The following is a 14,092-nucleotide window of genomic DNA, read 5'->3' as shown; positions in this document are numbered from 1 at the left end:
TGAAGGTACCACGTTCATCTGTACAAACAATAGTCCGCAAGTATAAACACCATGGTACCACGCAGCCGTCATACCGCTCAGGAAGGAGACGCGTTCTGTCTCCTAGAGATGAACGTACTGTGGTGCGAAGTGCAAATCAATCCCAGAACAACAGCAAAGGACCTTGTGAAGGTGCTGGAGGAAACAGGTATAAAAGTATCTATATCCACAGTAAAACGAGTCCTATATCGACATAACCTGAAAGGCTGCTCAGCAAGGAGGAAGCCACTGCTCCAAAACCACCATAAAAAAGCCAGACTACGGTTTGCACATGGGGACAAAGATCGTACTTTTTGTGGAAATGTCCTCTGGTCTGATGAAACAAAACTAGAACTGTTTGGCCATAATGACCATCGTTATGTTTGGAGGAAAAAGGGAGAGCCTTGCAAGCCGAAGAACACCATCCCAAATGTGAAGCATGGGGGTGGCAGCATCATGTTGTGGGGGTGCTTTGCTGCAGGAGGGACTGGTGCACTTCATAAAATAGATGGCATCATGAGGACAGAAATTTATGTGGATATATTGAAGCAACATCTCAAGACATCAGTCAGGAAGGTAAAGCTTGGTCGAAAATGGGTCTTCCAAATGGACAATGACCCCAAGCATACTTCCAAAGTTGTGGCAAAATGGCTTAAGGACAACAAAGTCAAGGTATTGGAGTGGCCATCACAAAGCCTTGACCTCAATCCCATAGAAAATGTGTGGGCAGAACTGAAAAAGCATGTGCGATCAAGGAGGCCTACAAATCTGACTCAGTTACACCAGCTCTGTCAGGAGGAATGGGCCAAAATTCACCCAACTTATTGTGGGAAGCTTGTGGAAGGCTACCCGAAATGTTTGACCCAAGTTAAACTATTTAAAGGCAATGCTACCAAATACTAATTGAGTGTATGTACACTTCTGACCCACTGGGAATGTGATGAAAGAAATAAAAGCTGAAATAAATCATTCTCTTTACTATTATTCTGACATGTCACATTCTTAAAATAAAGTGGGGATCCTAACTGACCTAAGACAGGGAAGTTTTACTAGGATTAAATGTCAGGAATTGTGAAAAACTGAGTTTAAATGTATTTGGCTAAGTTGTATGTAAACTTCCGACTTCAACTGTACGTCTATGAATGTCTCTGCGTGTTTGGGATCTTAAGGGGGTCTTACGTGCTGTCACTGTCGGGGGCTTTGGTCAGTACACTCTGAACCAGGCCTGTCAGACTGGCTATCTGTTTCTCCATGGCCTCCATACGATCCAGTCGCTCCAATCGATCCCTGGAGAAAGCCAGCAGGTTAACACACACTGGTCAGTCAGGTTCACTCACACACACACAAACATGGAAGCTTGTGCACCCACACATCACGCAGTAATGTCAAAACATACTAGTATACACTAGAAAACACCTAGCGAAATATACACGTACTGTATGGAGGAAGCATGAAATCTCAAACCACACATACACACATACACACACATACTCACCTGGACTCAGAAGTCTCTCCAGGGAGTGGGGAGCTGTATCCCGGCGCAAACCTGCTCCCGTCCCCTCCCGGCCCGGCCTGCAGGGACAGAGGGTCAGAGCTGGAACTGGGCCTGGACTTGGGGCTCTCCACAAACACGGAAGAGGATACTGAGTCCTTGCGGAAGGTCTGCCTGACCGGGGAGGCTCGGCTGGGGGAGCTAGAGTACGAGTCCCCCCTGTCCCTCAGCTGCATATCAGGGATCTTCTGCGGGGAGGAGGGGGGCATGCGGTAGCCCATGGCCAGAGTGGCTGAGGAGTAGGAGTCAGAGTAGAGGGGACCTCCAGGCTTGTACAGGGCGTCCTCCAGCTCCCCCTGCAGGGCGGCAGCAGAGTAGGTGCTGAGGGAACGCACAGAGCCGCGGCGGTACAGCCCACCAGACACGGGGAAGCTGAAGGGGTCTCCGATGGCGGCCAGCGACTGTGTGGAGGCGATGCTGAGGCGGCCCTCGTGTACCAGGCTGTAGGGGTCGGCGTACAGCCCCTCCTTCACCAGCATCATGTTCTTCCCAGAAACCTCCTCGTCGGGCTTGACGTCACGGCGCTCCAAGATGGCGCTAGGGGAGGAGGACAGGCCGGCGTTGGGGCCCCCGTGGTGGGAGCCGGCTCCAGGGTGGTGGGAGTGCTGGGGCTGGTGCTGCTGGGGGTGCTGCTGGTGCTGGGAGTGTTGTTGGAGCTGGGGGTGACTACCCGGCCCGGCGAAGGAGGGAGGCCGACCCCCGCTGTAGGACAGACGGGAGCGGGATGGGGAGCCGGATGGGGGCGAGGCGGAGGAGGAGGGCAGGGTGTTGAGGCGGCGGGTGGGGGAGGACTCTCGGGACGTGTACACCAGATCCCTCTGAAACGACATCAGGGGCGGGGGTGGAGGGTAGGTTACCATGGATACTAGTGGATGAAAACGCTGTGCTCCCCCTCTGTGCCAGGCTGACAATCAGAGGATAGGAAATCACACTGACAATGGACAGTCTGTGGCAGCCTGGGCTCATCAATGCAATCACAGCATCTTTATAGAAGCTCACATCAAATACCAGCACACAATCAACACGTGTGATTCAAGTCTATAGTAATGGCTCTATCCAAGAGTACAGTAAGGCTTATAGGATATGGGATTACCTACATGTATTGATTGTCACCTTACAGTGTAATTACTAAGGCTGAAAATGAAAGAGCTTAAAAGAGGGAACCAGTCCAGCCTTATTGTTTCTTTCTTTTCCTTCCACTCGTCCAGGAGAACCACTGAGCTCCATTTAACCAGCCCAACTAAACCCAGTGGATTACAAAGAGCTGGTATTCAACACTTCTCCATATCTGCACATATCCATTTCCTCTCTATTGAAGAGAAGCGAGAGAAAACAGGAGACTAACCCACTCCTGGTTCATTGGAATGAATGTGAGGAATTTTCTCATCCACCACAGGTCCACCTATCGCCCTATCAGACTGGGTGGTCTAATCCTTTTATATTCTGCATCTCCCACTTTTTCAATTCCTCTTTCTCTCCTGTTTATGTATTTCCTCAACCTACAGTAATTACCTCTCTCTCCTGTTTATGTATTTCCTCAACCTACAGTAATTATCTCTCTCCTGTTTATGTATTTCCTCAACCTACAGTAATTATCTCTCTCCTGTTTATGTATTTCCTCAACCTACAGTAATTATCTCTCTCCTGTTTATGTCTTTCCTCAACCTACAGTAATTATCTCTCTCCTGTTTATGTATTTCCTCAACCTACAGTAATTATCTCTCTCCTGTTTATGTCTTTCCTCAACCTACAGTAATTATCTCTCTCTCCTGTTTGTCTTTCCTCAACCTACAGTAATTATCTCTCTCCTGTTTATGTCTTTCCTCAACCTACAATAATTACCTCTCTCTCCTGTTTATGTATTTCCTCAACCTACAGTAATTATCTCTCTCTCCTGTTTGTCTTTCCTCAACCTACAGTAATTATCTCTCTCTCCTGTTTATGTATTTCCTCAACCTACAGTAATTATCTCTCTCTCCTGTTTATGTCTTTCCTCAACCTACAGTAATTATCTCTCTCCTGTTTATGTCTTTCCTCAACCTACAATAATTACCTCTCTCTCCTGTTTATGTATTTCCTCAACCTACAGTAATTATCTCTCTCTCCTGTTTGTCTTTCCTCAACCTACAGTAATTATCTCTCTCCTGTTTATGTCTTTCCTCAACCTACAGTAATTATCTCTCTCTCCTGTTTATGTCTTTCCTCAACTTACAGTAATTATCTCTCTCTCCTGTTTGTCTTTCCTCAACCTACAGTAATTACCTCTCTCCTATTTACGTCTTTCCTTAACCTACAGTAGTTATCTCTCTCTTCTACTCTCCTTCCTCTAGTCATCCCTGTGTCTTTGTCTCCTCAACCTTTTTTAAATATCCTCTTTCCTTTCTCCTAACCTTCCCTACAGTATACTGTAAAGTGATGATGGACAGGACTGTGTATAAGAGCCATTGCAGAGGGAGGGCATCGTACACACACACACACACACACACACACACACACACACACACACACACACACACACACACACACACACACACACACACACACACACACACACACACACACACACACACACACACACACACACACACACACAGTCTTGTACAGCTAACCTTGTGGGGACATACAATTCAGTCCCATTCAAAATCCTATTCTCCCTAACCCCTAACCCTAAACCTAACCCTAATCCTAACCCGTACTCTTACCCTAACCCTAACCCTAACCTTAACCCTAACCCTAACCCTAACCCTAACCCTAACCCTAAAACCTAAACTTTATCCTAACCCTAAACCTAACCCTAGCTCCTAACCCTAACCCTACAACTAACCCTAGCTCCTAACCTTAATATTTAACTTAATTCTAACCCTAACACTAATTCTAACCTTAACCCTAAACCCCCTAGAAATAGCATTTGACCTTGTGGGGACTAACAAAATGTCCCCAGTTGGTCAATTTTTACTTTGTTTACTATTCTTGTAGGGACTTCTGGTCCCCACAAGAATAGTTAAACACGTCCACACACACACACACACACACACACACACACACACACACACACACACACACACACACACACACACACACACACACACACACACACACACACACACACACACACACACACACACACACACACACACACACACACACACACACACACACACACACACACACACACACACACACACACACTTGTACACAGGAGTCGGGACACACACTTACATAAAACCCTGAAAACACAGTTAAAACCAACTATCCAAACCCAAAAATGTACCCCCGGGAGCAGTTCAATGTCAAGATGTTAGTTAACATGCAGGGTAGTCCCCAGCACAGCACTGAACTAGGAGGGGGTGTGCAGTTCACACACCCACTGTCATAGAACAAAGAGCCAGCCAAGAGCCAGCTACTTGAATGTTCTTCAAAGGCCTGGCTTTACCGCATCATCTACCCTCCTGGAAATAAGAACTCTCAATGATTTAATTGAATCTAGTTCATCTGGGATATTTTGGTGTTCCTCCATACACAATTCAGGGATTTTAGTATGCCTGCACGCACACACGAAAACACACTCATACGCACAGACAGAGACAGAGACCCACCCCCCCCCCCACACACACACTCAAATTATTTGCATAGGTAATGGCTGATTCATCCTCAATGTAGTGTGACTATTACAGATGGTAGGGACTGAAAACAGAGCAACTTCAAGGTTCCTTGAACTCAACCAAAACAGAGACATGCACAGGGGGTGAAACAAGCTCATCTCCGTGGGAAACATTGTTGTTTAGTGTCCAGGCAGCATATGGTGCTTTTGAAGATACAAGTACTGCCCAGCGGGAATATCTGGAGAAATAACCCATACGCCTCCACAACCTGTCAAACTTACTGTTGCAACATAAACACAAAAGAGCTGTTGCACCTTCAAAGGTCAAAGCCCAACAGAAGTGTCACAGTATCAGTGTAGTAGAATCCAGAGCCCTCCATCCACCTATCGCCCTATCAGACGCCCATCCAAGCTCCACCCGCTCCCCCTCCCTCAGCATCCCTCTCTCCTCCCTCACCCTTCTCTCCCCTCCCTGTCTCACCCTCGGGTCCCCGTTGACCAGGTGTGTGGCGGGGTAGGAGGCGTAGATGGGCTCCTTGCGGTAGATCTTGATGATGCTGCGGTCCTGGATGTCCCGGATGTCCTCCAGCTCGTAGAAGACGTTGCGCGCCTCGTCCTTGATCAGGATGGCCGTGTTGGAGGACTTGAGCATCCCCGCCGTCAGCTTCTGGGGGAACATGTGCACGATGAGGGCGTGCAGCGTGTCCAGGCTGCTCAGCTCGTGGGTGATGTGCACCCGCCGCGTCTCATCCCCAAACTGCAGGAACAGCACGCCTGGAGAAGGAGAGTGATGAAGAGAGAGGGGGAGAGAATTGATCATATATTTTTAAGATCTTTTCTAAATTTATTGAACAGCTAGAGAGAGATTATGACAGTGGGGAAAGGTAGAGAGCGGTTAGGTCAAAGGGCAGCAGGCCGGATTTGAACCTATGCCGACACCGTAGATGTGTTGACCACACTAGGTCACAGAGAGAGAATTTAAAGTCAAGGATTAAGGTGGAGCAGGAGATAATAGAACAACCGAGGAAGGGGTGACGAAAGTCAAATGAAAAGGAGAGAGAGGTAGATGAAGGGACGGTCTGGTTGATAAATAGACAGGAGGAGGTGGGAGTGAGAGAGTGCCACTCTCCTAAAGCACTGCCTAAACTCCTCTTCCAAAGGGCTCATGATCCGTCACTGTCACTGGTTTTACGGCGCTCTGTTTCTCCCTGCGTGCTTAGCATCGCCTACACCCACCAATGTTTATAAGTCTGATCCATCCACACTGTAAAGCTGTCCCAACACGGAGATCACACTTATGATACTGTAGTCCACACTGTAAAGCTGTCCCAACACGGAGTTCACACTTATGATACTGTAGTCCACACTGTAAAGCTGTCCCAATGCTGAGTTCACACTTATGATACTGAAGTCCACACTGTAAAGCTGTCCCAATGCTGAGTTCACACTTATGATACTGAAGTCCACACTGTAAAGCTGTCCCAATGCTGAGTTCACACTTATGATACTGTAGTCCACACCGTAAAGCTGTCCCCATCACTGAGTTCACTCAATATGACTCTGTAGCAGAAATACATGAATAATACGTCAAGATTTGAATCATGACTTAATGTCTATGAACATATTATCCCTGTGCTAATAATGAAATACAGTGCAGTGTATGGCTGTATATGGTTGTTGTGCCCCCGATGTGTAATCTGAGGCGTGCATGATCCAGTGTTATGTAAGCACTAACGTACCACAGGGCAGGCAGGCAGAGAATAATCACACTCATCTGAGGGTGCGAAGAGACACCAGGCTGTAGGTTACATGACTAACCCAGGAGCTGTGTGATTAGTGCCTGATATAAACACCCAGCCGGGAGTGCATAACTTACGCTTCTGAAATGGCTACAAAATATGCAAATGTAATCACGATTCAATCATTTCGCAATAATTCATATCGAATAGTGAATTCAAATAAGGCATAACCACAAAACGCGAAAGGAATTGGGAATGGGATTAATTATTTACTATGTAAGTGGATAAGGTTTGATAAGATAGCAGATAAACTAGGTGAATGTTAATATGAAAATGGCATGAAGCCATTCTGATTAGATGAGTAAGTTGAAGTCCACAAAAGCTTTGGGATGAGGAAAATGTTGCCTCAGCTATGTAGCTGGTAAAGGCTGTTACATGGTCATGTTTATGTCATGCAGTGGCAGTCGGTGACGTTTAAGATGAGGGAAGATGTTCATTTATTTTATGAGCATGGCCTTATTTCTATTACAGCATATTGGAGGACTGTCATTCATATTCCATTCATCCAGTTCAATGTAACAGCGATAGGTTTAGGCTAATACATGATACTTTAATTTGACCTATACCCATCATGAGTTTCTATTGGACAAATTCAGGTATGTTTATACCCGTTTCGTTCCATATTGATTCCTTTTAAGAAATGTTTTTCAACGGAATTGGCGGAATGAATACACCCCTGATCACACGCAAAAACAGTTTCACACTTTCATAGCAGCCACATGTAAACAGCTTGATCACTTTGCTTGTTAATTCCTTATCGCATCTACGAGCTGTCCTCTCACCTTTTCCCATTCGCTGGTGGGCTTCAGTGCACAACACATCAGCTGTTTGTGACCAGGCAAAAAATTCAACATCACCTCTCTTTCTCTCTCTTGCTTCTCCTTAATATTTTAAGAAATTAATTAATTTAAAACTGTTAAACAATTTTCTTTCTCTCTCTTTGAGTCAGTTACTCACCACATTTTATGCACTGCAGTGCTAGCTAGCTGTAGCTTATGCTTTCAGTACTAGATTCATTCTCTGATCCTTTGATTGGGTGGACAACATGCCAGTTCATGCTGCAAGAGCTCTGATAGGTTGAAGGACGTCCTCCGGAAGTTGCCATAATTACTGTGTAAGTCAATGGAAGAGGGTGAGAACCATGAGACTCATAGGTTTTGTACTGAAGTCAATGTACCCAGAGGAGGACGGAAGCTAGCTGTCCTCCGGCTACACCATGGTGATACCCTACAGAGTGCTGTTGAGGTTACTGTAGATATTCATTGCAAAACAGTGTGTTTTAATCAATTATTTGGTGACATGTGAATATATTTACTATAGGTTTATCTAAAAAGGACTCTTTTTTATTTTTGTGGAATTCACTGAGGAGAATGGTCCTCCCCTTCCTCCACTGAGGAGCTTCCACTGAGGCGCTTCCACTGATGTCATGTATATTCTCTGCACAGTCTTACTGTAGCAGTAGTTGGTAGAGGTTAAGACGTGATCATGTATATTCTCTGCACAGTCTTACTGTAGCAGTAGTTGGTAAAGGTTAAGACGTGATCATGTATATTCTCTGCACAGTCTTACTGTAGCAGTAGTTGGTAAAGGTTAAGACGTGATCATGTATATTCTCTGCACAGTCTTACTGTAGCAGTAGTTGGTAAAGGTTAAGACGTGATCATGTATATTCTCTGCACAGTCTTATTGTAGCAGTAGTTGGTAAAGGTTAAGACGTGATCATGTATATTCTCTGCACAGTCTTACTGTAGCAGTAGTTGGTAAAGGTTAAGACGTGATCATGTATAGGTTCTGTACTGTCTGGGTCATGGCCAGCTCCAGTGTGGGTGTTGGGTCTCACCTGGGGAGCGCAGCTTGTTCTGGCTGGCTGAGCGGGACAGGGGCAGACTCTGGCGGAAGCGGTTGGTTCGGCTGAACCCCAGGGGGATGTCAGCCTCAGACATGGTCTCAGCCAGAGACTCAGCCGAGGCAAAGGACAGCTTAGCGGCCTGGTCAGCTAGCCCAGATTGGGTGGACTGGGAGTGACGCGGACTACGACTCTGGAGGAGAGAAAGCGAGAGAGAGTTTGTTTGGGGAGAGGAGAGCGAGAGAGAGGCGGAAAGAATGGATTTGACAGAGAGGAGTACGGAGAAACGTGAAAGAGGTAACAAACAATAAACAGACTATAAGACAAACAAACACAATTAAGATTGTCATAATGTATCAGCATGTCAGGACCAACATTCATACAACTGATGCCATCTTTCCTCTTTCTGATAGGGTGGGATGGAATCATGTGACGGTGCCTGTTGGTTCACCAATGCTGACAGCAGAGGGATACAGCAAGGCAGAGGTCCAGAACACAACACCTTCAGAACTAGGGATCCACTGAGGACCTGTAGGTAGGAATGGGGAAGATACAAAATAACCTGGTGGGCACTGAGACCTGTTTTAAAGTTTTAACGCTTATGTAAAGTTCTCTCTCCCCCTACACCTGCATCCTCTCCCTATTGGTTGGGGCCCTGCTGGCCTCTGGCCAACCTTAAATGAGTGCAGGCCAGGGCTGTCTGGATTAGACAAGGCCATGTAGATCTAGATCAGGGCTGTCACTCTGCGTTTATTCTACTGGCCTAGACCTGGCCTGGGCCCAGGCAGCATCTCTTCTTCCTCAGCTGCTCTGCTGCTACTGCTACTCGACTGTGTTCTGCTAGGCTGCTGTGTTCTGTTCAGTGAGCTGGCTCCCCTATCCCCACCACCGGGCATCCTCCAGCTCCCAGACTCCGTTAATGAGCTCCCAGAATGCTCGCTGACGACTGTTAGGATTGCAGAGCCAGCCAGACACATCGAGCCCGCGTTACATTACAGTACAGTGCCTGCGCCCCTCGCTAGTAGAAAACAACTTCTCCTCTGCTCTTTCTGCCGTTTCATCCCTCGTTCTGGTTTAATAAGACTTCAGCATGTTTTTTCCGAGGCTCTCATTAATCTCGTATTTAGGAAGGCGAGACGCAGCTTCACAGAGTGCTGTGCTCATTGACTCCCAGCAGTGCTCGCTCTGGGGTCATTCACAAATACACACAACATGCATGCACACACACCACAGGAGGCTGTTGAGGGGAGGACGGCTCATAATAATGTCTGGAATGGAACGGAGCAAATGGAATGGTATCAACCACATGGAAACCATGTGTTTGATGTATTTGATACCATTCCACTCCAGCCTTTACCATGAGCCTGTCCTCCCCAATTAAAGTGCCACCAACCTCCTGTGACACACATATGCACACACACATGCACGCACACATGCACTCACACAAACACATGCATGCACACATGCACTCACACACACACACACACACACACACACACACACACACACACACACACACACACACACACACACACACACACACACACACACACACACACACACACACACACTGTTCATACTGCAACCATAAACACTAACACAGTGTAGTCACACACACAGCCCCACAACAGAGTGGTGGCACTTGTAAATGATTGCACTGTTTGAGCTAGGAAGATAAGCATTTCGCTACACCCGCGATAACATCTGATAAATATGTGTGTGTGCGACAAATCATTTTTGATTTGATTTGATTTGGTGGGCAGGCAGACAGTGTCTGAGCACCCAGAGAGAGGGTGGCTCTGAACGATCGCCCCCACTGTGCTTTCTAATGGGGTCATTTATCTAAGCAACGACCACACTGAGCAGGGAGCACAACAACCCAGTCCATAGCACCACACAGCAGCACATATATTGTACACACAGAACACACTGCACACACAACAGATGCAAACACCAGCTCCAGTGAGCCAAGCAGAGCTCCAGGGCTAAATAAAGCCAGAGCGCAGATGGATAAAACACAGCCATCAGCTTGACTCAGCACAGCAGAGCTAAAAGATACATATCCTATAGAAGAGTGAGCCACATCTCTAATCACACCAATAATCAAAGGAGGCCTCTAGTGTCTCCAACATGTCAGTGAGCTGACGTCGAGCTAGCACTAGTCCCTGGAGTTTGTGTGTCTACATAACAGAGGATCTTTTCAACAAATCACACCGAACCGGGGAGACCATGCAAAATATCAAACAGAACTCAGGACAAAGTGGAGAGAGGGAAACTAGCTCCGTCTCTCTCTCACACACAGGAGAGAAGATCTGTCAACAAACTCCAGCAACTCACCTAATGAGAATCTTTCACTTTGACTGTTGTTGGAAAAACAGGTGTGAGTCATTCTATAGTAGCTTGGAGAAACACTAAACACTTAAGAAACGAAGGTAGATTTCCCGCAGTGGAACAAAATATGTTCTCTCCATGTGTTGGAGGAAAGAAACCATATCGACTTGGTGTTGTTGCCGTAGATACTTTATGTAAAGGTGTCAAAGTGATATCCCACTGGGCACAAACATCAATTCAACGTCTTTTCCACGTTGGTTTAATGTAATTCTATTGAAATGACGTGGAAACAACGTTGATTCAACCATTGGGTGCCCAGTGGGATAGAACACGGGGAGCGTTCCTAGAACCATTTCCTCCTGTGCGTCATCATGGGCAGGTAAAAGCACTCACCATCTGCTAGGAGATCTGTAATGCCATACGTGCACTCTCTTCAGAGGAAAACAGTGATTGCACCTCTTCCACTTTTCTCTGCACCTTGTCTTCTACCTCCCCCTCTCTCTCCCCTCTCCCTCTCCCTATCACCCTATGGTGTCAATCCAGGCTTTTTCAATAGCACTCAGTTACTGTGAGGAGCCCACACTCTTATAATACCACAGAGGAAGAAAACAAGATGATCTTACAGGAAATATAAATGAACGGAAACGAGGACACAGCAGGCTCCAACATACCTAGCACCATGAACTGCTTTAAATCCAACAACAAACCCAATCTCTCCCGCTTTTCTCTCTCTCTCCCTCTCCCTCTCCGTTTCTCTTATTTTGTCTCTTTTACATTTTCTTTATTTTTGATTTTTGATTTCACCTTTATTTAACCAGGTAAGCTAGTTGAGAACAAGTTCTCATTTACAACTGTGACCTGGCCAAGATAAAGCAAAGCAGTGCGACACAAACAACAACACAGAGTTACACATGGAATAAACAAACATACAGCCAATAACACAATAGAAAAAAAGTCTATATACAGTGTGTGCAAATGAGGTAAGATAAGGTAAGGCAATAAACAGGCCACGGTGGCGAAATAATTACAATTTAGCAATTAAACACTGGAGTGATAGATGTGCAGAAGATGAATGTGCAAGTAGAGATACTGCAGTGCAAAGGAGCAAAAAATAAATTAAATTAAATAACAGTATGGGGATGAGGTAGTTGGATGGGCTATTTACAGATGGGCTATGTACAGGTGCAGTGATTTGTGAGCTTCTCTGACAGCTGGTGCTTAAAGTTAGTGAGGGAGATATGAGTCTCCAGCTTCAGTGATTTTTGCAATTCGTTCCAGTCATTGGCAGCAGAGAACTGGAAGGAAAGGCGGCCAAAGTAGGAATTGGCTTTGGGGGTGCTACGGGTTGGTGCTGCTATGGTGACCAGTGAGCTGAGATAAGGCGGGGCTTTACCTAGCAAAGACTTATAGATGACCTGGAGCCAGTGGGTTTGGCAACGAATATGAAGCGAGGGCCAGCCAACGAGAGCATACAGGTCGCAGTGGTGGGTAGTATATGGGGCTTTGGTGACAAAACGAATGGCACTGTGGTAGACTGGATCCAATTTGCTGAGTAGAGTGTTGGAGGCTATTTTGTAAATGACATCGCCAAGGTCAAGGATCGGTAGGATAGTCAGTTTTACGACGGTATGTTTGGCAGCATGAGTGAAGGATGCTTTGTTGTGAAATAGGAAACCGATTCTAGATTTAATTTTGGATTGGAGATGCTTAATGTGAGTCTGGAAGGAGAGTTTACAGTCTAACCAGACACCTAGGTATTTGTAGTTGTCCAAGTCAGAACCGTCCAGAGTACATACCCAGAGTGGGTCAGGTTTAAGGTCAGTGTAAAGGTTGTATTACTAAGCTATATGGAATTGTTGTAAGAAGGTCATACATTGAATTTTAAGACCCCTTGATGTATCAAAAAAATATACAAATTTTCTATTTGTTGAACATTTTTATTTGGCATTACTGCTATTAGCCCATACTGTACATTGCATTACAGATTCACTACATGGAACAACAGATAGTCCCCCCCAAAAAAAATCTAAAGGGAGCTTGTTCTGAAGTGTATGTCCTATATCTGAGAGATATAAGAAAGATCAGGAAACATTACTATTATATCTATTTTTTTTTTATTTTTTTTTTTTACATGTATTTAACATATTATTTTTGGCACTAAACAGTCTTCTATAAAGTTTTCAACTGGTACCAGAGGACCTTCAGACAAGTCTTGTGAGGCCTGTGGGCGTCGTGGAGGAAAATAACCAACATGTACGTGTTTGTGAGAGTATCACCTTTCCACAGAGGGTTCATTACTGTTCGGATGCTACAGTCAGAAGTTGGCAGAGCGGCTGTACCGACTTTAGACGAGCCCCAATACGCTTACGGGGGTTGTGGAGCAAAACGAACGATGTTGTGAGAAGACCAATTTTCGGGATGCCTCATGGTCTGACCAACACTACTCTAGCTCTGTTATCTTTCACCGCAGATGGGGAAGTGCGACATAGGCTGATGCAGTGGATTGAGACACATCCAATGCAACAAAACAGATATCTCTAGCTTAATTAAACGGGTGGATTTGTATTATGCTAATTAGGTGTGTGCGGGGGCATGGACATCAATCTTAGGTGGTTTTAACTGACTTACATCACACTCCTCACACCTCTCTCTTCTTCTGTCCCCCTTCTATTCTCTGGCCTTTTCAACCACTTTTCAGCCACCTTTCCTTTTTCATACACTGACTGTACCAAACATTAGGAACATCTTACCCTCAGAACAGCCTCAATTCATCGGGGTATGGACTCTACAAGGTGTCAAAAGGGATCCACAGGGATGTTGGCCCATGTTGACTCCAATGCTTCCCACAGGTATGTCAAGTTGACTGTATGTGCTTTGGGTGGTGGACCATTCTTGATACTCAAGGGAAACTGTTGAGCGTGAAAAACGCAGCAGCTTTGCAGTTC

The 14,092-nt window shown here is 45.8% G+C and overlaps 1 protein-coding gene across 5 annotated transcripts in view; it reads right to left on the bottom strand.

The window, feature by feature from the left end:
• The window catches only part of LOC139578454 (SRC kinase signaling inhibitor 1-like), a 193,764-nt gene that overhangs the window by 32,340 nt on the left and 147,332 nt on the right, over positions 1-14,092 (bottom strand). For all 5 annotated transcript variants that reach the window (XM_071406062.1, XM_071406071.1, XM_071406091.1 and 2 more), the window contains 4 exons: positions 8,811-9,009; positions 5,653-5,945; positions 1,514-2,388; positions 1,198-1,305 (listed from right to left, as the gene is read on the bottom strand). In XM_071406062.1, coding sequence (XP_071262163.1) covers positions 1,198-1,305; positions 1,514-2,388; positions 5,653-5,945; positions 8,811-9,009 — 1,475 coding nt within the window. The remainder of the gene's footprint in view (positions 1-1,197; positions 1,306-1,513; positions 2,389-5,652; positions 5,946-8,810; positions 9,010-14,092) is intronic.

Source organism: Salvelinus alpinus, chromosome 1 (genome assembly GCF_045679555.1).
Source record: "Salvelinus alpinus chromosome 1, SLU_Salpinus.1, whole genome shotgun sequence".
NCBI classification, from domain to species: Eukaryota; Metazoa; Chordata; class Actinopteri; order Salmoniformes; family Salmonidae; genus Salvelinus; species Salvelinus alpinus.
This window is presented reverse-complemented; position numbering and strand designations above follow the sequence as displayed.